Raw genomic sequence first — 26,652 nt, forward strand, 5'->3', positions numbered from 1 at the left:
CGAAGCTCGTAACATGCACTATCTAAATATGGCAATGGTCAAAATCTAGCAGGGGGTTCTCGGGTCCTAATGTTATGAACAAAAGCAGTCTAAAGTAAATCGGACATTACGACGGCTATATTTACGCGATTTCCCAAATTTAAACCAATTCAAAACAACCACAATTCAACCCCAATTCACAACCCAATCAAAACTCCATCCAAACTACATTACAACAGCCCCAAATCAACTCATTATAATCAATTTACTTAATCCTAAAACTTGAATTTACACTATACTATATTCTTCAACCAAATCTTAAGATTTCAACAATTCAATCACCACCATTCCAACCCAAACTCTTAAACAAACAAGTTTCAAGCTACTCTTTACCCTAACAACCAAAATCAACCTAATATACAAATTAAAGCTAGGGTTTGGAGATGATATACCTTCCTTGAAGTGGTGTGAGTAGCTAGGAAGCCTTAAGAAGCCTTGAGGAGTCTTAGGAATGCTTGGATCTTAAAGGAAAAGCAAGAAAATCAAGTTAAAAACCTTGAAATCACTATTCATTGTCTTCTTCATTGATTTCTTGAAGAAGATAGAGAATGAATTGGTGGCTTAAACTCATAATATAGCCATAACTATGCATAAGGAATACTAGGGAATTATCTTACCAATTTAGGAAGCTTGAATCTTGGATTTTGAAATTCTTGCTTCTTAAAAAATGAAAAAGCCGAGAGCAACTCTTGGTTGAATGAAAGAAATGATTTTGTGTTTTGCTTTAATTTGTTTTGGTTGGTTGTTTTTGTTTTGTTTTGGTTAATTACCTTATTAACCTTGAACTTTGTGTGGTTCTACTTCAACCACATCTCCTTCATTCCCATGTCATGCTTATGTCATGCTATGATGTCATCTTTCCCTCTTTGTCCTCTTCTCATTGGTTGGATGACATCCTCCCCTCTAATCTTTTTGATTAACTTCCTAATTGCTTGCCTGATGACCGCTGATTTGTTATACGGTTCGCTTAACTTTCGTTTTCGTTTATCGTTTGAGGGATCATACCCGGGATCTTATTACTTAGGTTTTCTTAACCTTTCTCAATATATTAAATTCCTTTTATGATCCTCTCTTATACTCCTTTAATTTAAATCCTTTTTATCCTGTTACCTTATACTCAATTCTTTCCGTATCTAGTGGATTTCCGGGAAAAATCAAAGTGTTCGGAATTGGATTCTGGCGATCTTTACATACACTTATATGCCATATAGAGTACTAATAAAATCTCAGAATATCCATAACAGAACCCCTACATAGTGTGGCATGAAAAGTTTTCTCATTCAGCAAAAACACTATCCATAAGGGGTCTGTGGTAGGCTTGTCGTAACCCAAGTTGGCTGCACTCGGGACAGTATGTTTCGACTTATTTTGGACTCGGAATCGGGACTTGACCCAGTTTTCGAAAAAGGCTCGGGATCTGGACCTACGGGTTGTCACATATGGTATCAGAGCCGACTCTCGAAAGCTTGATGCGTCAAGTTGCCGGAGGTGGGGACACGAAGGCTGGTGGTATTATCCCACAATGGCAAGAGGTCCGGAGGTGGGAACACGAAGCCAGTCGGTATTATCCCACAACGGCTAGAGAGGTACGATCTTGGTCCTATGGGATGTCTGTTCGGGCTTGACGAGGATGTCAGGAGTTTAAGTGGGAGAGTTTGTAACACCCTAGTCCCACATCGAGGAGATTTGGGACTTCTGGTCAGTTTATAAGGCAAAGTATTACTACTTTGTGCACCAACAAATCATGATCTTTTGGGGGTCTGTGGTGGGCTTGTCGTAACCCAAGTTGGCTGCACTCGGGACAGTATGCTTTGACTTATTTCGGACTCGGCATCGGGACTTGACCCGGTTTTCGAAAAAGGCTCGGGATTTGGACCTACGGGTTGTCACATATTGAAAAGTACTTACCTCAAAACTGACACTTAAACACTCGAAAATAATATCACGAACATATCCCAAGAATACTTGGAAAACTAGTGTTACATCAGGTTTCATAAAATATTGTAATCTATCCACATATATAAACGAGCAGAGAGACCAAGTTTATATATTAAAAATAAACAAATATTATATAATTCAAATGGAACAAAAAAATATAAATTTAAACTAACATCCTGATCAATTAAGAACCTAACAAACTAACATTAAAACTATATTAAAATATTTATGTATATCAAAATGGGAATTTTAAATAGCACACTCGAAATAAATAAAATTAATACTTAACAATTTAATGCTAAACAAAAGAAAACAATTTGCATGGAATTATTATAAAATGTATTAATTTTCAAAAGATATTTCAGTTCAGTTTTTAATTTCGCATAAGATATAAGAATTTTGATTTCGAAATTATAAGATATAAGTATTTGTGAATTTTAGAACCCAGTCTCTACGTTTTCAAATCCGTTCGTAATTTACGCTATAGTTCTGGAATTAGCCTTAGATACCTTTAGTAGGCGCACGAGTGTGCAACTTTAGATACCTATAAGGGCGCGTAATTATTGAACTTTAGATGCCGACCACTAGTAAAGTGTGGTATAAAGAATAAGAATTAGATGTCGGCTACTGGGAAAGTGTGGTCATAGATCAAGATTGTGGTATTTATAAGAATTATTGTTTCGTTCTGTTTTACTTTGTTCTGATCTGTTATAAAATCTGTTATATTCTATTTTAAATTCTGAATTTTAAAATATAAAACTTTGGGTGAGATTTATTTTTAAAAAAAATGTTTTACAAAATTATTATTGATTTCAGAAAATTATTTTATTAAAACACCCATTGTTTTTTTTGTTTAAGACTTAGTCAATTTATACTTGTTGAGCTTTGTAGTTCATCCTTTTTAATATTTCAGGTTTGGAGTTTGGAGCCTATTAAGAATAAGGAATGAGAACTATGTGGAGATCTGTGCCGCTTAATTTCGTGCTATTTGAATTAGAATAAAGACTTTGTTTTTACAAAATGAATTTGATTATCTGTTTAGACGATTAATATCATATTTATGGAGCTGGGTCTCTATTTTTATGGTTTTGATTTAATAATTTTGACCGCTGCTTTGACCATCATGATATTTTAAATTATCGAATAAGAATCTATATTATATTAATTTTGAATTAGAATTAATATTTCAGAAGTGCGGGGTGTTACGGTAACAATCCATAAACATATAAGAATGCAGCAGATGAGATAGAAGAATACCCCAAAAAGTATCCCCAAGATTGGGCCTGTGAATTATTCAGCCCATATCTTGGCCCGAAACAAAACCTTCTAGATTTGAAAGAATTCTTGGAACGGAATAAATAAACAAATACAAGAAGATATTTTTAGCAAGTAAAATGACAAGATATAAATTTGAACTACCGAATCTATTTTTGTGGCTGTGTTTCTCGGGAATTTTGAGTCTGTGGTTTTTGTGAAGACTTAATATTTTGTTGCCCATATATTATTAACTTAAAACTCCAAGTTTCGTATCTATCTCTCTTCTTCATCTAATTAAAATGGCTTCAGTAGCTGCAGTTACAAGTGCTTCCCAGATTTCATCTTCTTCTCTTGCCTCAGTTTCTAGTGTTAACTCCACCAGTATGTTTCCTTAACGCTCTATATGTTTTAGTGCTTTAAGTTTTACAATAACTTATCTTGAAGCAATGATTCTACTACATATATATACACACTAATACCTAACTTTAAACTGTTGTTTGTGTAATTGTGTGTATTTGGTAACCAGTCTGAGTTTGTTTTGCATGCCTTGAGGGTTGAAATACTGATTTTCCTATATATCTTTTAGTTATTGTGTCCTGCAAGTTATTTGTTTTCTCTAACAAGTTTGTTGTAGAGTTTTGGTTATCTTATTTAACTTTTAAGTAGCAGTCTTTCGAGAATCAAGGACCCATCTGTGCTGTGTCTCAGGTGCTAGAGACCTCTAGATTTTTAATATGTTATCAAAAGTATACCAAGGAAAAGAAGGAGCACCGTCAAATTTTTTAATATGTTATCCTAACAGATGGACTACAAATTAAGCGCAATACGCATCTCTTTTTTGTTCAATTAGTAAGGCAGGAAGGTCCCCGTGTTTTAGATCAGTCACCGCGGTTGCTATACATTACTTAAGCATAAGAACACCTTTTTTATTGTGGTTGCAGCTGCCTATTTTGTGGGTTTGCCCTCGAAGAAATACAATCAGAAGAGAAGGAAGTCGGTAAGACTCAGTCGGAAAGTAACAGCAGCTGCAACTGCTGTTGTAGCAGCTCCTCCTGAGGAAGTGAAAGAGTATGTTCTATTATATATCAGTTTCATCATCATGTGCTATATTGTACTCTGAAGATATTTTTTGTAGAATCTTATAAACGTGCTTCCAGTCATATCTGTTTAGCACTAAATTTCAATACTGACTTGTGTTTGCTAAATTTAGTTATATATTCTCAGAATCTGTGAAATTTTGCAGATATGTACTACCAAGGTGGGCTGAGTTTGATCTTGGACGAGCTCCTATCTACTGGAAAACTATGAATGGTCTCCCTCCCACTTCTGTATGTTTAGACACTACCTGATCTTACAAAACTTCGTTAGTTTTTGTCTGTCCAAACTTTTTAAATGAGTATGTAACATAACAGGGAGAGAAGCTGAAGCTATTTTACAATCCAGCTGCAACCAAACTTGCTCCTAACGAGGACTTTGGAATCGCTTTTAATGGTACGAAAACGATCACATTATTTGCTGTGAGATTCTGATTACTGAGACTGAAACTCCAGAAATGCATTTGGAAAACAAATCTACTAGGAAAACACAAGAAGGTTTGCTAACAAATACAATTCGCAGGAGGTTTTAATCAACCTATAATGTGTGGTGGAGAGCCCAGAGCAATGCTATGTAAAACTAGAGGAAAAGCTGATCCTCCCATTTATACAATCCAGATATGCATACCAAAACATGGTAGGCTTTTGTTTTCACTGAACGAACTAGACGTAAACTGTTTCTTGTATTGATCATTGTTGCTTTGCAGCTATGAACTTGATCTTTTCATTTACAAATGGTACCGAGTGGGATGGTCCATACAGATTGAAGTTTGAAGTTCCAAAGAACTGGAGAAATAAACCCGTAGATTTCTTCAATGAGGTAAAGCACGTACACTATCTTTCAGTAGCAGACATGCAGGCTTATATCGTAGTATCCTACAGTACACACACGCAGGACACACACATAAACCTGGGATTATACTGGATCGAACATCTTGTATGATATATTAACAAGTCTAGTATTTGTAATTCCAGGGTCTTGCAGAGGAATTGAGCAGAGAAGGTGCATGCGAAAAGGCCATATTTCCAGACACAAATATAATTGTAGACAGATGTGCTCTTATGGGAAATCTGACACTTGAAGGAGTAAGTCCAAGCTTTATATTTGTCAGTTTTATTCAATCAGTTTTGCTTCTACTAATCAGATACAATACAAACTAATAATAATCAAAAGTTATAATAATTGGTAATGTGGTGATAACACATGCAGGGTGATCGCTGTGAGCTTAATCTTGTAAGTGGATGCACTGATATAGGTTCACCCCTATACGACCCTCTAGCCAATGTGGACGATGGTTCCTGCCCTCTTTCAGACTCTGAAGATTAAAACCATTTCTTGTTTTTCAACTGTCTATATAGTTCTGTACAAATTATACATGTCATTTAGCTTTTACCTGTTATTATATACTCCTAGCTTCAAATATGTACTACTTCACTTTCAAATTTAAACAGAGCACTCATATTGTAGTTCATTATTCACTCATTTCCTATATTATATTATTTATATCCATCATTAGGATTTCAAGTATATGCAAGTGCACATAGAATTCTGTACAAAAGCTCATATATATCATACTGAGATGCAAACAAGTACATAACATACACAATAGTGCATTCTTAACGATACACATGTTCAACTTGCATATTAAAAAAGAACATGGAGTTTAGGTACTCACAAATAGAGCACTTATACTTTGGACTCGTGGAGCAGTGATTGAAAAAAAGAACAAGCAGTTGAGTCCTCATAAACAGAGCACGTACACTAAGGCTCATGGAGCAGCGAGTCCCTGATCACTCTGATGATGTCGGTGAGAGTTACAAGCCCTACCAGCAAACCCATGGCATCCACCACCCATACACGGTGGACATGTTTAGTAAGGGCCTTGTCAACTGTCTCCCAGAGAGGAGAATCAGCGTAACATGTCACCAGCTCTCTCGTAGCACTTCTTGACAAATCATCAGGAGAATGACCAGCAGCTTGAGGCAGATCTGACGAAAGCTTTTCTGTGAATTCCATGACACTTACAGGTAACCAAGCACGCAGTTGAGATATTGGGCATCCTCTCAAATCTGTTGCTGAGAACGTACCAACTAGCTTCCTTCCTTTACCCTGTAAATGTACATACATGCATTTGTCAATTAACTAAGTAAGATTTAAAGGAAAAAAACAGAATTTGCATTCTGATACAAAGACCAGATAGGAAATTACATCTACGAGCGTGCTGTGACATTCATCAGAGGTTTCTGAAGCTTCAATAACAGGTACAGCAAGGAGGGAAGCAGCTCTCATGGACTTGATGGCATCAATGACTCTGGTGCGATCAGTAACGCCAAAGACATGACCACTCATAGCTCCTAATTCGGTTACACTACGCGACATTATGGCCTGTAGCTCAGCCGAATCTTTCTCCTTCAAGAATTTCAAGAGGTCCATCTGAGTGATCATCTGATAACATGAAGCAGACTCGAGTAGTTCAACTCCAGCTACATTCTCCACTTGACTGTCCATTGGTACTAGAGCTCGATGGATTCCTTTGCTGAACACTTCCATACAGTCTAGAATGCTTCATACAAGACGCAATGTTAGCAAGATATATATAAGTTTTAACTTGGCCAGCTAGATGTCAATAACAGATGTTTTTATCAGACTCAAAAGTTGATCCAGATGTTATGGACTAATGGACAAAAAATTAAATGCTCCCCCAGACACATGAGGCTTGAACCCTCGACCTAAGAAGAGCTAGGTTACGACATGCTGATTTCCACTAATAAGACTCTATCCATCCAGGTGTACTGGATTAAAATGGAAATATAGTCTAATGGAAAGATTGGATTCTTATTGAGTGAACCAGCCAAATTTATGTGGACAATCCAAGCACTGAATAATAAATGATTGTTTAGTAACACCGTTCGTAAATAGTAACACTACTGATGCGTTGTTCTTACCTGCTAAAATGTCTCCCAGGGCCAGATCAGGAAAGATCCATAACCTTGTTATAGCCACATCAATTAAATGTCTAATACTTTGATTGAATATGTCTAGAATACCTCGTTTTGATTTGCAACTTAAAAGTATCAAGTTTTCCCACTAATGAGTTATTCTCAGTTTTGGTGCTTAAATTGACCATGCGTGACTTGCAAATTATCAAAATTTTGAAGGAACTCTCCGTCCACTGATTGACTTGTCCATTGACCAACAGTTTAGAAGTAAAACGGTTAAATTTTGATCTTACTGCCACAAACTCGCATGGTTTTAATTATTCAATCCCACAACACCTCCTTGCAATGGGCCGGGGAGAGAGGTAGCTTGATGCTAGCTAACATTGATTTATACCGCCTCAAATTACAAACTTAATACCTCACTTTGTTTTTCTTCCTAATTACTTTGTTTTTTTAGTTACATTCATAAATCAATTATAGTTCCCAAGGCGTTATTTCACAAACACGCCAAACAAGTTGATTTTGACTTGCGTGTCTTCTAGTCATCACGCTTAATTATCCAACTGAAGATAGAAATAGAAATCCACCGGGATATACTAAAATACTAATCGAGTGGGACAATACCGGCTAGCTACTTAGCTAGTAGTGTTTTTACTTATTAGAGCAAGTCCAACAGTGTTCTAGTGGGTTCCTTATAAATATTATAAAATATTAATTCTTAGTAATTTAAGACATGATTTTGAATTTCAACTCACACAATGATTCTTATCTTTCTTCCTTATTATTATTATATTAATAAATTTGAAAAGATATGGACAAAAAGTGGAACAAAGAGAGAGAGATGTAAAAAGAAGAGAGGGAAATGAATTTTTTATTGCTAAAAATGTTATAAGGTAGCACTAGAAGTTTCTTAAAAATAAAGAATGAAGCTCGTGTCTTAATATAAGGAAGTACTAAGACACTGTTGGAATGTCATTTTTTGTCAAAATCCTTATAATTGAACTTAAGAACTCATATAAGGGAGCTGTTGGACTTGCTCTTAGTCACCTAGTTCTTTGACTTTGTCAAAAAATGTTAGAATTATGTGATAACACACGTCGGTGCTGCGGCATCTCCCCAGCTCGATTTTCAATATTTGGCGGTTTGACAAGGATGGGTGTGCCCTTAGCTTATAATAGGGGTGTACAGATGAACCGCAGATGAACCGCTCAACCGCATCCAATCGCTCGCAACATAACCGCATTTGCGGATAATCGCGAAACGCGGATTGGTTGTGGATTTAAATTTAAAAAACCGCTCATTCACGGTTTGGATATGGTTTTAAATTCTTGAAAATCGCAAAATCGCAACCGCAACTCGCAACATATATTTATAATAAAATATATTTTCAAAAATGTAGTTGATATCATATAAATTAATAAGTATACACATTTATCAACTAATCTTAGGTTAACTAATCTTAGGTTAATGTTAAAATTTTGTTCATAAGATTCACAATTATTATAAGAGATATAACCAAACAAATGAAAAATATAATCAAAATGTAATTTTTTTAATCCTTTTCTTTTTTCTTTTCTCTCGCCTCCACATTTTTATATGTTTTTAATATCCTTACTAATATAATTTATCATGTAACTTAAACTTCAATTTATTAATAATCCGAATTTATTGTTTTGCAAATTATTAATTATTTTAAAATAAGTGGTTGAACCTCAAACCGATCCGCAATAACCGCAAATTCGCAACCGCAAATGACGCGGATGACAATTTTTTAAAACCGCTCTTCGCGGTTTGGTTCGACTTTTATCCCAAAACCGATCTGATCGGAACCGCGTACACCACTAGTTTATAATATTAGATTTCAATTCCGGGAATGATAATGAGATCTTAATACATTGAACTAGAAAGTGCAATTACACTAAAATAATAAACACGTTAAAATAATATTTTTCTATCACAACAACATAATGGATAGCGATATATTTTAGCATCGATAAAATAATAAACCACAAAAGTAATAATTTAGCCCAGTCCCGAGACTAAAACTTGGAGGTTTAAGTGTACAAAATTAAGATTTAAATTAAAAAAAAAACAACCAATAAGATAGACCCTAGTAAAAACTAAAAAGTAATTATGAAGTGAAAGCGAGTATGTACATATATACCTGGTAGTAGGATTAAGTGTCCAAAGACTAAGGGTTTCAAGACACTGTCCAATAAGAGCCGAAACATGCACCGACATCTTGTCTTCAAGATGATCAAATCCATCGCTACCATCATCACCAGCAATATGAGCCAATATATCAAGCATAGTAACCATCCCAATATAATGTTTTCTAACCACGCCTGTTTGCTTATCAGCCTCCAATATCATCGACCCTCCTGCTCCTATCCACTTCCCCGGCGGTGCAGCCACCGGAAGTGCCACCACCCTGTTTGCCACCAACGCATTCATGGTGTGTGCCAGCGTTGCAGTGTACGGAACCTCCACTAATCTCCGTTTATCCGCCGGCATCACATCACTCACTTTTAAAACCCTCAACTTAACACCACTATCCATCTGCATCTTCGATTTATCTTTTACAACTTCAGACTTTATTATGCGAGCTTTTTTCACTTATCTGAAAAATGAATGCATTTGAAAATATATATAAAAATAAATTTATGGGGGGACAAAGATAAGGGTACGTGTCCAGACAAAAACTGCATGGATACTGTGTGCTGGACACGTATCTAGCTGACTAAGGTTTCTCAAATACTGTGTGTATTTTCTACTGAGACATGGCACGCCATTAAAATAGAACTGAAAGGGGAAGAGATAGACATGGATTATTAATTAATATATATTTTAAATATTTCAAAGTGGGGGATGGATGGATAAAGTTTACACAAGAAACAATGTTTTCCCGACATCGACGCAATCCCCCAGCCCGGAGTGCGCTTTCGGTGTGCTGACAAACGTGTGACAAATGCACTAAAGTAAACACTTTAGCATTTTATTTTTTTACCAAAAACTTTTAGTATTTTTGTGACACTTAGGCCATCTCTAATAATTATGATCCAAAAATTTAAATTTAGATCATCAACTGATCCAAATTTCTAACCAATTTCAACAGTGTGATCCAAATATTTGATCCAAATTACATTTTACATATAATAATATATAAATATCTTATTAAGTAATTTTATCTTAAATTTATCATTTAATCATTATTAACAATCTATATAATATTTCATAAATTAATTAAATCAAAAACAAATTAATACACATAAAATATTAAAATTGTGCATTTAATCCACGAAAAACACATTTATTGCAATAATTAATATACAAAATATCATTGATATACACTAATTTTCCGAATTAATAAATTATTCCCACAAATGCTCAATTAATGCATCTCTAAGTGCGATATGTGTCTCTTTATTTTTTATTTTAAATTTTAATAAATTTATGTTTTCTCATTATTTTAAGTTTTATTTTAAAAATAATTTTTTTACTATTAATTATATTCTGTTATTAATTATATAATTAAATAATCAAAAATCAATTCAAAATTTCATAAACTATAAATAACAAAACCATTATTTTATATTAAACCAAGTGATCCAAATTTGGTTGGATCACTACTGTTCACTGATCCAAATTTGGATCACCATTTAAATCAGTGTTGGAATGGAATTTGGGGTAATTTGCCCCAAATTTGGATCTTTGGATCACTATTGGATTTGCCCTTAACTAACTTTATAATTCGTGAGTAGGGTGGACAACGAATCAGACCAAAAATCGATTTTTTTTTTACATTAATAATCGAATCAGTTATATTCGATATTGGGATTGGATAGAGATGCACAAAAGGCCCACCGGGCCAGGTTTTGACCGGGCCTTAAAAAGCCCGGATTTTGATCGGGCCAGACTTTTCGGGGATCGACTTTGACCGGGCCGGACCGGGTTTTCCGAAAATGTTAGAGCCCGTTTGGGCCCTCGAGGCGGGCCTCACCGGACTTTTTTCGGGCCGGATCGGATTGGACCGGGTTTTTTTTAAAATTTAAATCAGATCGAGTTTTATCAGAGATTCTGAAGACTACGTATGTTAGCAATTAGATCATCATAAAAATGTATTAGTTTGCATGAAATATTTTATGAAAACATTATTTCGTTGAAAACATTTAAGTTTGGAAAAAAATAAACATGTTTATAAAATAATATGTTTTACCAGTGTTATCCAAATATATATAGTGTACTTACTATATCTTCTTTCCGTAATCCTGCAATAAAGTATATAAATAATATTATTAATCACGTATATGTAAATATATATGTGTTTAAAGTATTATTTATATTCATATTAAATGTAAATTCATAAATATATAGGAAAATATATTAGAATAATCAGATTTTAAACGGTCTTTTTCGGGCTTTTAATTGGGTCGGGCCAAAGACCGGGTCGGGCCGAAACCCGAGCTTTTAACCGGGCTGCGCTTTGCCTGAAAATATAGGGCCCGTCGAGACCCTAAGCCTGGGTCGGGACGGGGCCGGACTTTGACTGGGTCGGGACCGGGCCGGGCTTTGACTGGATCGGGCCGGGCCAGATTTTTCGGGACCAGACTTTTTGTGCATCTCTAAGATTGGACGAGATCAAAAAAATTCAGATTAAAATAGGATCAGGCCAATATGGACCATTTTATTTAATATTTATATAAAATTTTACTTTATACAATTTATTTTTTTTCCTTTCAAATATATATACATGAAAAGGTTATGTTACTTCTTAAGACAATAAATTTTAAAATTAAATACATAATTTATTATTTTAAAAGAAAATATTAATTATTTTTTATCGTAAATAACCCGCAGCCGCTACCCTTCGGGTGTGCACTGGGTAAACTCTACGAGCTCACGCAATAGCCTGCAAACCACATGAACCAAAGTAAACTGCATTTAATCGACAAGTTCTGGCTCATGAGGCATAATCATAAATTCTCCTCTAGTGGGATTCGAACCTATGATCAAGAGGATAGTTATCCCCTCTTTAACCAACTAAGCTCCTCCAGTAGGATTCAAACCTATGATCAAGAGGATAGTTATCCCCTCTTTAACCAACTAAGCCAACCCCCGCGGGCTTAATTTTAAATATATAAATATCAATGTTTTATTATATGAAATACGAAATTTATTAATTTAGAGTATTGTATCAATCTGTTCCATTATATTAATTTATTATCAAATTGGATTATTAAAATATCAATCAATCAATCAATCAATCAATCAATCGTACCCAATAATATCGCCTATGACAGTGTCCGGGGAGGGTATATCGTACGCAGACTTACCCTCGTTCCAAAGAATAAAGAGACTGTTTCCTCAAAAGACCTTCGGCTTGTGTGTGTGCACAAATATGTGTGTTCTAGGTAAACAATGATCCATAAAAGTAAATACGCGGCAACGATAAATAATGATACAATACCTCAGCCCATGGTTTTCATCACATGGGACTTACCGTAAAAAACTTCGTTCATTGGTTCATTGTCGTAATCCCCCTATATTTCTCAAAATAGAATTTTTCTAATATCAAATACATTTAACATTTCTCAAATAACTGGAAATAACTGCCATGCTGAAGAATAACTGTCATGTTGAATAATATAACTGCTTTGATAATTGAAAAATGAACCCTTTTTGATATGTGTAAATGTTTAATTTTTATATATGACATTTTAAGACATTAAGTATATTTAAAATAATTTTATTTATAAATTCAGATCCATTCAAGTCCGGACGGAAATTTTTCAGGTTTTGGATCGGTTCCGACTGAAAATCAATTTTTTTTATTTTATGAACCGGGAATAAAATGGTTATATTCGGGTCGGTTCAAATCTTTAAACGATAAATCAGGTCCGATCTATTTGTGGGGTGAAAATAGAATTGAGTGCAAGTGCAGCCCCATTTGTGAATGTGCCATAATGAAATGAACTTAATTTAAATTTAAACTGGATAAAATTAATTAGTTCGGCCTCAAATTTCGCTGAGCAGCCCAAAACGTTAAAATTGGATTGATATTAAAAAAACAATGGTTAACTCTTACTATTATTTATTGCTAGTTCTCTTTCTTCATTAAAATTTGTGCTCAATCCCCTTCCCAATTACATTAGTTCTGTACAGGCCAGATGACCCCAATGAAATTAAGATGGACAGTCACCGACTCACCATCTACTGAGTTTACTTCTTTTAGTCGTTCAGCTGATTTCTATACGAATGAAATGGACATAAAGGTTAAATAATTATGTAATTTTATGAAAAAAAATAAAAAAAAGTGAATAAAAAAATGTAATATAAAAAAGTAGTGGATTTAGTTTATTTTTATAATTAGAACTTTATTATTTTCGATAATTTTTCAAATATATAGAATTAAATGATACTCCCTCCATCTCATTTTAATTCTCACATTTGGATTTGTGTCGGTCAAATTGACTTAAATTTGACAGAAGTTTATTAATAATTTATAATTGAACATAATAAAAAATAATTAAGAATAATATGTAAATTTTGGTCAAAAATTGATCGATTTAACTTTTATAAAAAGAAATGTGACAACTAATATGAGATGGAGTGAGTATATCTCAAAAAGGAAAACATATACGAATGAATGAGACACGGAGTAAGTTTACTTGTCTATTATTAACCCATGATGTAATATTTAAGGTTTAAAAATTTATGAGTAATGTTAGGTACCCCAAATATATTTCTTAATTTTTTTATAAAATAACGTGGCATAAAATATGACTAATTTCGATTTGTAGGCACATATGCACGGTGTCTCATATTATTATTAAGAAGGTTGCCAACTATTAATGTGATATATCATATTTAAATTGTTTTTTAAATTTTTTAGTATTTTCAAAATTTATGCTTAATTGATCCGGAACTATTCCGGTGAAATTATGTTAGTTGTGGGGTCGATTCTAGTTTACACTAAAAATATCTTAAAACAGATCCTAAGGATATAATTCCTATTTGTAAAAAAAAAACTAAACTTTCTATTTCTACGAGGCTACTGCTTTCTGTTAGTTATAACCATGTTTCAACGTGGAGAAAATTTAATTATAATTATAATTTAATATTTACGACTTTCAACAATTTTTAAAGTTACTTCAGTTTTTTCAGTCCCGTAGATATATAATTACTCCCTTTATTTTTTTATTTGTCACTTTGACTTTTACACATATTGTGTTTTGAGCGGTTAGTTAGAAATTATCGTTTTTAACTTTCTTTTATAATAAAAGTAGATAACTTATATTTTAATTCATAAAAAAAATTAAATAATATTTCCAACTAGTCAAGATACATTGAAATGTGTGCAATAATCAAAATGACAAATAAAAAAAAACAGAGAATAATAAATATGAAAATAAATTTAATTTATTTATGAATGCCTACAAATTTTATTTTATTTTGACCATTTAGTTCATGATTAATGAGTTAAGTCAACGAGAATCAGAATTTTAAATCAATACCAATTTAATAATATCTAAATTAGTAATTTTGGTATATGAGATGCAAATGGGATTCCACATCATTTCATTCTCTATCCTTGATTATCATTTCTTATTCTGATTTTCAACCATTATCAAAACGCCCCTTTAACATAAACACCTATACTACCTTAAAAAACCCATATTCAGCATGATAAATTGCTAACCTTAAAAAACCCATATTCAGCATGATAAATTGCTAATTGGTCCAAGATCTCAAAACATGTAAAATGGGAATCATAAAATTTAAATATTCGTACTTCGAGATACTAGAAACTGTAAATTATATCATCTGTGATGAGCATCAAGTATTTTAAGTTTTCCTCCATCAGTTCGAAGTTATTTCTCTTTTTGGCCTTTTCTTATTATACTAATGTAGATCTGGCAAGGAGAGACTTCTCCAGGCCCACGGCCTGCAACATATTCTATATTCAACACTACGCCGCATTCAGAGCTCTGTCCTACAACATTCTGTTCCTAACTATATCTCCTCTGCAACAGTCTTTGGGAGCATTTGAAGTTATATACAGTTCACCTTGATGGGAGTTTGCTACGAACTTGCCAAGGCAGGGTTCGTGCTAGGGCCTGCACCATTTTCACTAGGAGGCACGGTACCCCACCTTCCCTCTGATTCCAGGGGTTCAAGAACATGAACGCCACCATCACTAAGTCCCAAAGCGAACTGATTCGGATCATTAGGATGTGCTGTGATGACAAGCGGATATGCCCTCACGCTGTGTAATAGTGGCAAAAGTTACGAGGGAAATCATTGATCACATTACCTCTTAAATAATTTTTTATATTTTTTGGTGTTTAGCGCACATACCTAGGATTTGCAGGTAAATAAGCAGCGGGGCTAATCCAACACCTCAGACTGAGTGCTGTGGCAGTAAAAACATTAATGCTTCCATCTTCCAGAGTCGCATATATGGACTGGCTATCGCATGAATATGTAGCATCAGTAATTGAGCCACTTAAATCTCTGGGAAGCCACTGATAAAAAAAAGGTTGGAATTTGACAAATTCAAACTTAACTCAACTTAGAAACGACGACATCAGATGTTGGAGTAAACTTAATATTTGCAAACCTGTTTAATGCATTCAAGCTTTGGTGCCTCGTAAATCGCTAACTGAGTTTCATGGACAACCAACACATGCTTTTGGTCTTGGTGAAACTGTACACGGGTCTGCCCAAGAGGGTTTGGTGCTCGACCAGCAGGAATCTGCACAAATTTACTAGCTTGCTTCTCCCATCCGTCCATGCTCCAAACACAAATCTGAAACGAGTATGAAAATGACTATAACACATCTAGAGACATTCGACATAAGCATATAACATCTTCTACATGTGGCAAAGATGTTGATCATATTAATGACCACAGAAATACCTGAGCATCGGCTCCTGATGATACAAGTATATTTAGAACCTTGGAAAAGGCAAGGCCAGTAACCCTCTTCTGGTGACCTTTTAACTTGCTTTTCACCTATGTAAATGAATAGTTATAGACTACGAAGAAACATATATTCACTTAATTCAGGTACAAAGTATTAGGTGTCAGTACTGGCAAAGACCTCATCAACCCGAACGTTGTATATTTGTATTGAAGAGTCCTCCATGCCAATTGCAATAATATTGTTGTCTTGTGGATGGAAGGCAAGAAAAGTTGCAGCAGGAGGCGGGGGCATAAATGTCGTCATAGTCTGCACAGAGAAAGTGAATTAAAAATGTCACAACAAATTAATAAATTTACGAAAACAGAAAATACAAAAATCAAATTGACAGAGACCAACTGTAAACTGTGGAATTAGTTACCTTGAATGTCATCATGTTAAACAGAGAAATCTTTCCTCCCGAGGCAGACATGACATAAGAATCATTTTTCGAAAGAGCAAAACACGGGAGGGCATCTTCCGGTTTTGTTTCACTGATATCGTTGGTCATTAATATGCCACTAGAAGGCTGCCATAATTGTGGTGGAACATTTGTAGTTGCCTGCAAATAGAAGGATATTGATGAGACAAGGATAGATAATTACTGTATCAGAGCTTAAGAGCCAAAAAAGTACCTTTCCACTCGGGTTCCGTTCATTTCTCTGCCATTTCCAAAGTTTGTGTACAGCATTACATGCTAACGCCAATATGGCCGCTCCTGAATTTGTATAAATTAACCTGGAAATCTGATAGGACAAAATAACCATAAGCAGTTGCACTAAAGAACAGGAACCCCAGTACGATATCAGTCACAGAGAATTTAGTCTACTGTTCAACAACTATTACATTGTTGGAGAGGATGTATACAACTGTATGCAGTGAATGCCCTTACACTTAAAACTATAAATTAAATAGTGCAATAACCCACCTTAGCAGTTCTTCAAATCATATCGGAAAAAATAATAATGATAGTAACCTCAACTGTACAGTACATATGTCAATAATATCAAAAAACATCATAATGTTATGCACAACTAACAGATACATACTCGTACGGATAATAGAATGTCAGGCAGTCTCAGCGAATGAAGTTGAGCGTGTTCATTGATTTCTGCCAGCTTCCAAACCTTCGAATTCTCCATTTCATCAGTTATTCTGGGATTTACATCGGGCAAAGATCGACCATCTCCATTCTACATGATTAAATAGCTAAATTAGTAAAAAAAAATACAAAAAAGTAGCCATGTCAAACCTCCTGTCAAAAAATTGATTGATATAACAAATTGCAGCAGTAGATTTACATATAAAAGAAAAAAAATTGACTTAGTAAATAGAACCATAGATTCAAAGATAAGTATCCTTCTCCAGATCACACTAATGTCTGTACTTACCAGTGGCACAATGGCTGTGACGGGTGCACCTCTTTCCAAAGCACCAATGTTTGTTACAGCAGACAAACTTGAAGCACCATATGCTCCAACAACAGGCGACTGCGAATGATCAATTTATGTTAATAATCATGACCAACTTAGAGCCATTCAATAAATTTCTGTATAGGTTGGTAATTTACCTTTGCAACAATCCCAGAAACCCTAGAAGGATCAGGTGCCCTATTGTCTACCGCACGAACAAGACGAAGACCTTCAGCATTCCCTAATATTTTCACACCATTCTCACTTGTTGAAACAGCCAAAAGTATGCCTTCTTTGCTAAATCGGATGCATGGTGAAGCCTAAGAGAAAGCAACAGGTGGAAAAAAGTATAAGTAACGTAAAGAAAAATTCAGTATATGGATTCAACAAGTCATTTTGTTATTACCGGCAATCCACCATCTGCGTCAATAGTTGTCAAGAGGTTAACATTATCAATGTCCCAAAACTTGATAACAAACTCATCCCCAGCGACCAAGAACCTGTTCTTCGTCGTATCAAATTGAACAACACCCATAGATCGCTTTCCAAGACCAACATAACTTCGCTTGACGGCACCTTCACTTTCATTCCATTCAACAATATGGGATTCTCCATCTTTACTAGTCCCGCATGAAAAAAGTCTGCAATTTGCGCAGGAAAAAAATGATACAAAGTATCTAAAAGATTAAGCCACCAGCTACAGAGTATATGGAAACAAAGAAGACAAAGATATATGAAAGCATCTTGTACCTTGTACCGTCAGCACTATAGGCCATTCTAGTACAAGATTGTCCTGGTGCATCATAATCAACTCGAGAACCCATATTGTCATAAAGCCAGGCCTTAATCTTCCCATCAACAGATGTTGAAAAAATGAACTGGCACAAGAATTAAAACAGTTAATTAAATGTAATGTTCTAAATTAAGATTAGTAAGATGATATGTAGTTTCTGCTTTATATAAAGATATTATATACTTCAAGTCGCATAAACTGCCTTTACTTCCCAATTCCCAACTATATTCTTTTACTTTATATACTTGTAATAAAAAGAAGGCGCGTTATCAATAATTAGGTACCTGAATGTTTTCCTTATGATGCGGGCATACAGAATAGACAGGTGCCTCGTGACCCTCAAAACTGTACTGCTTAGCTCCAGTTGCAACATCCCATACCTGCATATTTCTAAGCTCTTAATACTACAACCATGACCATATCCTTTTGTGCGATGTATATGGTAACAAAACAAACCCTGATAGCCTTGTCCTCCCCGCAAGTTATAATGCACAGTTGTTTATTTGGATGTGAAAAGGCAAGATCACTGACATTGCCAACATGAGCATCTATCTGGAGATTGATAATTAAAATAGTTAAACAAAAATAATAAACTAAACAAATTATAACCCCAGATAGGATATACAACTACATGGTTGTTTCAAGTTCAATACATAGTACAAACCTCTAAGCGGTTCCGCAAATCGTCACCCCCATGAAAAGTATAAATATGCACGATGTGCTTAGAGTATGCAACACCTGAATCAGAGAATAGAATATACATAATTGAACGACTAATCTGATAAACATATATCACCAACAAATCAACTTTTCATTGTTACATAATATATATATATATATATATATATATATAGAGAGAGAGAGAGAGAGAGAGAGAGAGAGTGAGTGAGAGTGAGAGTGAGAGAGAGAGAGAGAGAGAGAGAGAGAGAGAGAGAGAGAGTCAACGATCTAAAGCATACACATAGATGGAAAGTTTTAGATAATTTGATGATTAAGGAAGTGTCATTCAGTTTGGAAGAATTTATTTGAATTGGAAACATCCATTTAGTGAAAACATATATTAGAAACAATTAAAAAAAATCTGAAATGTACCAAATAATGTTCCATCAGGACTCCACATCACCCGGTTGACCGAGGCAGTATACTCATTTGCTAGCGATGCCTGTACAATGAGAAAGGAAACAATTCGATAATTAGTTGTAGGAGCAAGACACATAATTCATACCTTAGCATAATTATTGGGTACAATTGTTTACTTGCAGAGTCCCTGAACATGCCCCAAGGTCCAATACTTTAAAATTCTTAAAAGCAAGTCTGTCCCTGCTACCTACTTCCCACACTGAAATATCACCTATGTTCGTCCCAACTGACATGCAAAAATTAGAGATATAAGATAGTTCTTTCATTCCACAGTTTAGGTAGAAGCTAATAATGCTATATCTCAGTAAGAGCTTACCAAGAAGAAGAGTTTGTTCCACCGGATGGAAATCCATGCTTCTGACCACAGAACCTTGATTCAAATTGGCAAGAACTGTCTTTGGCAAGTCATCGGATGAATATGAATTGTGAGGATGAGTCTGGCTGGGATACGTGACGGGCAAAATATTGATAGGAAGATTGTTGCCCTGTGAAGTCTAAGGTGGAAAGGATCAGGCTAAACATTTCATATTACTAATAGTCCATGCGAAAGACAGAAAACTACAGTTTGCAAAATCAAAGTTTCCAATAAAACCAATTGCCAGTCAAATAATATCTATGGTAACTTGAACAAATAAATAAAAGTAACAATATGAAAAACAAAATGGTGTGATAATACTATATCTTTACCCAAAAGAGTCCAGAGAAACTTGTAAGATCTGGCACATAGTGAAAATATTATAATGAAGAGGACCAACTGAGAGCAAATTGGAGTGGACAGTACCTCATCCATTAACCCAAAAGGTCTAGCTGCTCTCTTCAGTGCATGTTCAGAATCTGCAGTATGATAATCCATTGCTGGATTAGTAGTAGGGGTCCTAGGACGCTTCAGCATAGATGCTATCAAAAATTATTGCGAGTAAGGAAATGCTATCACGAAGTATTGAGAGTAAGGATGCAATACTTGGCTGAGAAGTAGTAAGCTAGAATAAACATGACTGGCAAACAATATAAATAAACTATGCTGCGACTATGCTAGACAAGCAAATAGTTAAAGAAAAGGGTAACACAGCCACAGTCTGGCATCAATAAAGGTTTTAGCACAGCTTGATTCGAAAAAAACCCAATGGTTTTTACAATTTAAAGATATTTACTTAAGAGAAAAACACAAAATAATAACAGATAATAAATAACTAGGATTCCAACCACGGTCCCTTGATTTAATGTTACAAGCCTTATCCATGGGGACAAACCTCATAATGTGTTAATAGCATATAAGCAACATATGCTGCATAAAAAATCAATAGGCACAAGTGCCCCCATCACCCATAACGTAGATCTGTTCCTGGTAGGTACTAACAAATAATCCTTTAACTTAAAAGACACCGAGTCAAAGTCCTTATATCAATGATAAGAAATCCTCCCAGGAACTCAGAAGACATGATATTGAAGTGGTGAAGCCCAGGATGAAGACTTTCAACAGAAGCATCATCAAGAATCAGTCAATTCCTTCGCTATGAACGGTGTGCAACTATTATATGTATATATATTTCATATAAATACTGGTTTTAGATTTTCCGTCAATATGATTCTGACATATTGATACCAATCCAAAGTAACACAAATGATATGGTCTACAATTTATCTGCGAAAATCAGATCATATGTATTGTACTATTTGAACATCAAATATTAAAAAAAATTAGGCGGTTCGAAATGTTTGTTTCTGATTATTTTAAAAGGTGGTCATGCAACTTGAATCAATGTGGTTTCCAAAAAAAAAACTTGAATCAATGTATAGTGTATCAGTACAGTAGGTCATAAGCTTGACATATACACCACTGAGCTCTCGAAGTACTTCACAGTGTGGGGCAAATGGGTTATTACATCATTATAGATAAACCATAATTAACTAATACGGTCACTGATGTTGACTAGTTTAGTTGAGTGAGAACATAAGAAGTACTGCCGCATATTAGTTACATAATTGTGTTGAGTAAATAAGATTACCAGCATTATTAGGAGCACTTAATCCTATTGGACCTCCAGGAATCCCCTGATGCGGCATGGTGGATGGGTTAGCCATCCATCCCCCAAGAGAGGCAGTGATAGATGCAGGTGAAGCCTGGAATGGCTAAAAAGTAAAAAGAAGAAGTGGTCACATGTTGAACAATAATAATAATCATAAATCCGAATTTCTTATTGAAGTCCGGCAATTACTAATATGAGACAGTCTCTTGTGAACTTACACCATGAGCACCTAGAGGCGGGAAACCACCCACTTTAGGCATGGAACCCATAAGCTGATTGGTAACTGGAGAGGGAACCCGGGCACCATTTGCTTGTCCGCATGAATGGTCCACAAATAGGGTTTTAATATCAGGGTTAGACTTTGGATTCTTGCAGAGCTGATGCTGCCAATTCAAGCTGAAAATGGAAACATGGAGGTGATGGAATGTTTGAGATATCCACAACAGACAGTAATAATAATAATTACCTCTGATTGATCAACGTCCGCAACCTTGAGTTTTTCAAGCTGGGAAATTGAAGCTTATCTCGAAAAAGTGGATTTGCCTCGATCAACTTTTTAAGCTCCCCAAGCATTATAGACCTTGCTTGATTAGTATCTCCATATTTCGAAAGTTGTTCATTCTCCCTAGAAATTAATTATTGATTAAATTTCAATAAAATCTAAATAAAAGGTCATAATATATTTATCCACAACCACTGGTTTTCACATCCAGTTTTTGATATAAGAGACGCTTAGCATGCCCTCCAAGATCTTGGCAAACATATACTGCCTGATATAGTGGCATTAAATAGATGAAAGAGAAGATCAACAAATTAATTTATACTATATGATTTGAAAAGAACAACACTTTCTCTTTAGCCCCTTACTAGCAAATAAGATTATTATAGATCTAAGCGATCAATCAGAATAGAAAATGAGAAAGTTAACAGCATCAAAAAAAAAAATATTGTATCTACCAATATCACTTCAACAGTTCAACAGAACTTTCCACTAACAACATTTTGATTCCGCCAATTATCCATTCAGAAATGATAGAAAAACGACATATTAGCCAATATACCTAAAATTTGGCAATGTCAAGAGCAGAGTAATTTCCTTAAAAAGTTCATCATTAAAGGTAGAAAAGACTTTCAAATCCTTCCTGAGAACTTCCACCGCTTTCCCATAGTCAGGCCTGGATCAAATGAAAACACAACAAATAACATCCATCAGCATTCTAAAACCCCCAAAACAAATAGACACAGTAATTGAACACAAAAACTTACTTATCCAAAGCTTCAAGATATTTCTGTTTCCGAATCTCAAAGAATATTTTCATAGAGTATCGATTATCATCAACCTTGGTAAACCCAGACAGATATTTTTCGACCTCATCCCACTCTCCATTTGTAACCGTATCTTCAAAATACTTCATATTAAAATAAAACCCTGATTCCTTCTCCAACCTTCACACCATAAACAAAAAACACCAATACCAAACATCAACAAAAAACAATCTCAAAACTAAAACACCAGAAACAAAACCCCCTGCCAATACACAAATAAACACCATAATCAAAAAATCAAATATAAACATGTCCAGCCTAGCGCTCAGCTGAAAACAGCACCATAAACAAAAATCAACAATTTACATATTCAGCCTCGCGCTCAGCTGAAAACATTTTATACAAATATTCGTGCTCAGCTGAAAAGCAGTTTACATGAATATTCTCTAATTTTTTTTTAAAAAAAAACAGAAAATGCACACAGAAAACTCGAAAAGTGCAAAACAATTGCTATCACGAGTTCACACATGAATACTGTTCTCCATAAAACACGACCCTGTATATACGAAATCGGAAAACAAAAACAGAAACCACATACCTATGAACAGTGTCCTTAAATTTCTCCTCATCTAAGAACTGCAGTATGAGAAAAACAAGCTCTCTGCTCAATGAAGACATATCTGCCCTCCTCTATTACCCTGCAGATCCACTTTTTATTCTCAATTTCAAACTCAATTAGGGTTTCATATACATCTATACATACACATATACATACATCAAACAAAACAAACACACGTAATTAATTGTAATCAGACATATGGATACACATATATATACATACCAGTGGAGATCGGGACGAGAATATATAGGGAACTGTAGTGCACCGATGAAGACGCAACTCGTTTTTATCACTATAATTACCTATAATTTATATTTTGTTTTTTGTATTGTTTTACTCTCGCCGAGAATTGTAAGGAGAGTCAAGGAGAGAGATAGTAGATATATATAGGGGGCATATGTATTCATACAGAGCTATCAATGGAGAGAGCTCACGGAATGAGAAACTTGTGAGTTTATCACGTGATATATAGCGCGTGTGTTCAAGACGTAAATGAAATCAACGTGGATCCGACGCAGGTGTCAGTAATTGACTTGTGGTTGCACGCGGCGAATGGATGAGCGTGCCTGTGGTTTGTTTTTTGGTGATGCGCGTGGGCTTTGTTTTCGAGGATGGGGGTATAAGTACTTTTTGATAAGGGGTTGAAATTTAGGGCGAATTGATATATCTTTTTTGTTTATTGATATGATAGACTGCTTATAAAGATATGTAGCTCTGCTGATGTGATACGAACCTTTGTTTGTAATTGAATTATTGGACTAAACAAAGTGTGCTTATCTAAAGGAAGAATAAAGTGTGCTCATCAGTTCTCAAGGTTTTGCATTGTTCAGATGGCTTTGGTCTATGTTTATTGCTAAATATAATAATATTTTCGATTAATATTTTCTGGATGAAAATAATATATACTTTGAAATCAAACATTAAACTTTTAGATTTTGTAATTGGTTGTGAAAAATTTAGGTTTATTAATCTGGTTAAGAATATTAAACTAGAATTAAAAAAAAACATTCACATGGTTAATTATTATATTAAAAATCATCTCGCTTAATCCAATTTTTTTTTCCCAACAAAGTCCATTTAATTAAGTAGGGACGAAAAACTCGTACTAGAAAAGGTTCAGTAACGAGTCTTTACTCTTTAGTCTAAACTAACTCTACTATCCATGTAATGCACGAGTATACTCTAAATTTTGTTAATGGAAACTGTTTTTATCGTAATTGTTGACGATATATTTATGTTGTTATCTACTGAATGAATTATTTATTTGTTTATACATATTGACATGAGTACATTAAGGTATGTTGTGCAATTGTGAATTCGCAGTAAGTAATAATTATGTTGGTATACATTTTTTTTTCCATTTCATAATTAAATGATATTTGTAATATGTTAATGCTTAGAAAATAAAATAATGCAAGTGATTTTGTGTGTCTTATGTATGTCAATCACTCTAATATATAATAATTATTAATTTATTTTTTAATTATTTAATGTGTTTATGTGTTACAAATGTGACTGATGAGTCATACTATATAGGTAATTGTAAGTTTACTCACTGAATGACATATGATACTCTCCGTCCGAATAACATTCTATTTTGGGATGTTCCAACAGATTTGTTAATATATCCTAAAATAACATATTATTTTTATAATGGCTCCAAAATTTACCTCCGCTTTCTTAATTTTTCTTCAACATAATTCATTTTTCAATTTCTATGTCTAACAACGATGTTAACAACATATGTGACAGTGGGAGTATATGATATATGTCATAGAATGATTAATAGTGAATTATAAATTGTACATGTATGTATAAATAGTTTATTCTATTTTTTATTTCATTGAACTTTAATATAATATTTCGCCATTTCATGACGATATTAGATTGATGACACATAAGAATATACGAGTATGTATATATATATACATGTGTTTGTATGTCTTTGTATTAATTTATATATTTATATATATATCACACATTATGTACGTATGTATGCATATATTAATTATACAACAATTGATAATTTAATAAATAAATAATGACAAGGTGAATTAAATATTATACACATATTATGTAGGGGTATAATTGTCAAATGATTTAATTTGCTCAACAACTCCCCTAACGATGTTAACAACCTATGAGACGGTGGGAGTTTATGATATATATCACATATTATTAACATTAAAGTATAAATTGTACATATGTGAATAAATATTTTATTTTATATTTAATTTCATATAATTTAATATAATATTTGGGCATTTCATCGTGTTGGAGTATAGTATTAAATTGATTACAAATAAAAATGGGTCCTTATCCGCAGCCATAGTTGGATAGGGACCCTATCCAACCAACAAATCAGGACCATTGAAGTAAAAAACGAATGGCTAGGATCCGCTATTGCCGCTATGTTTCATTGCGAGGGCGCAATAAAATATTGCGGGAGTGGCCCACATACTCCATTCCCCTTTTTACCTTTTCCTATGTTAATTCTGTTATGGATTAAAACTATATATTTGCTGTATTTAATACTAAGGAACGTGAGCTCCAAGTCGATTTGACTGCTCTTGTGTTTGTCGTGACTCAATCTGCCTTAACAGATGCCTACGTACCTTGCTGATTGCCAAGGATCAAGTCAAAAAAACGAGTTCTGATTGTGGGGTGAGGCCCCTTATATAGATGTGGGAGTCCTTGAATTGGACTTGGTATAGGAGACTTGGTGGACAAGCCTCTGAATTAGGATAGACTTAGGAGTCCTAGGAAGTAGGAAGCTGATTCCTTATCCTTTAGGTCCCCTTGAGGCTAATCTATAAGGATTTATATCCTTATCGGGACTCTTCAATAGCTGATTTTTCCTTTATTATTAATTACGAAATTAGTTAATAATCAGGCTTTTGGGCCTTTTTATTCCACAGGCGTGATCTGGTCCATCAGGCTTAACCTTTCTGGTCTGATATTATACATCTTATTTGGGCCTAGCAGCCCACAGCTTGTACAATTAATGCAGTATTTAATTATACAATCATAATTTATTTATCCCTATCATTTGCCCCCAACTTTTGGGAAACATTGAATAGGTTTCGCAGAAGTTAAGTCTATTTGTTCCCTTACAGGGTTTCGTTTTCGTAAAGTGTGGAGCGACCTACACGTTTACAACGAAT

General features: G+C 34.4%; 3 protein-coding genes across 6 annotated transcripts; 1 reads left to right on the forward strand and 2 right to left on the reverse strand.

The window, feature by feature from the left end:
* Positions 1 to 3,428: 3,428 nt before the first annotated feature.
* On the forward strand, positions 3,429 to 5,838 carry LOC141683936 (protein POST-ILLUMINATION CHLOROPHYLL FLUORESCENCE INCREASE, chloroplastic-like). The gene is made up of 8 exons (XM_074488746.1): positions 3,429 to 3,615; positions 4,176 to 4,302; positions 4,478 to 4,562; positions 4,647 to 4,725; positions 4,852 to 4,965; positions 5,036 to 5,148; positions 5,304 to 5,414; positions 5,539 to 5,838. The coding sequence occupies exons 1-8, from the start codon at positions 3,534 to 3,536 to the stop codon at positions 5,653 to 5,655; spliced, it is 828 nt and encodes a 275-aa protein (XP_074344847.1). The 5' UTR covers positions 3,429 to 3,533; the 3' UTR covers positions 5,656 to 5,838.
* A 37-nt stretch (positions 5,839 to 5,875) lies between these two features.
* On the reverse strand, positions 5,876 to 10,077 carry LOC141683935 (SNF1-related protein kinase regulatory subunit gamma-like PV42a). Its single transcript, XM_074488745.1, has 3 exons — positions 9,433 to 10,077; positions 6,538 to 6,892; positions 5,876 to 6,438 (listed from the first exon to the last, which is right to left on the reverse strand). The coding sequence occupies exons 1-3, from the start codon at positions 9,831 to 9,833 to the stop codon at positions 6,091 to 6,093; spliced, it is 1,104 nt and encodes a 367-aa protein (XP_074344846.1). The 5' UTR covers positions 9,834 to 10,077; the 3' UTR covers positions 5,876 to 6,090.
* A 4,947-nt stretch (positions 10,078 to 15,024) lies between these two features.
* Positions 15,025 to 23,893, reverse strand: LOC141682691 (topless-related protein 4-like). Of its 4 annotated transcripts, none has more exons than XM_074487393.1 (26): positions 23,711 to 23,893; positions 23,468 to 23,567; positions 22,870 to 23,049; positions 22,665 to 22,778; positions 22,070 to 22,228; positions 21,822 to 21,999; positions 21,583 to 21,706; positions 20,358 to 20,431; positions 19,893 to 20,070; positions 19,693 to 19,802; positions 19,529 to 19,598; positions 19,101 to 19,174; positions 18,893 to 18,988; positions 18,721 to 18,816; positions 18,394 to 18,521; positions 18,050 to 18,284; positions 17,802 to 17,963; positions 17,623 to 17,721; positions 17,281 to 17,424; positions 16,867 to 16,977; positions 16,614 to 16,793; positions 16,373 to 16,501; positions 16,189 to 16,284; positions 15,889 to 16,077; positions 15,627 to 15,793; positions 15,025 to 15,534 (listed from the first exon to the last, which is right to left on the reverse strand). In XM_074487393.1, the coding sequence occupies exons 2-26, from the start codon at positions 23,545 to 23,547 to the stop codon at positions 15,351 to 15,353; spliced, it is 3,357 nt and encodes a 1,118-aa protein (XP_074343494.1). In that variant the 5' UTR covers positions 23,548 to 23,567; positions 23,711 to 23,893; the 3' UTR covers positions 15,025 to 15,350. The 4 variants fall into 4 exon arrangements, with proteins under 4 accessions (XP_074343494.1, XP_074343493.1, XP_074343495.1 ...); XM_074487392.1 differs by having other exon boundaries at positions 20,358 to 20,473; positions 23,468 to 23,578; XM_074487394.1 differs by having other exon boundaries at positions 20,358 to 20,410; positions 23,711 to 23,892.
* Between the last annotated feature and the right edge of the window lie 2,759 nt (positions 23,894 to 26,652).

This window comes from Apium graveolens, chromosome 9, assembly GCF_009905375.1.
Source record: "Apium graveolens cultivar Ventura chromosome 9, ASM990537v1, whole genome shotgun sequence".
NCBI classification, from domain to species: Eukaryota; Viridiplantae; Streptophyta; class Magnoliopsida; order Apiales; family Apiaceae; genus Apium; species Apium graveolens.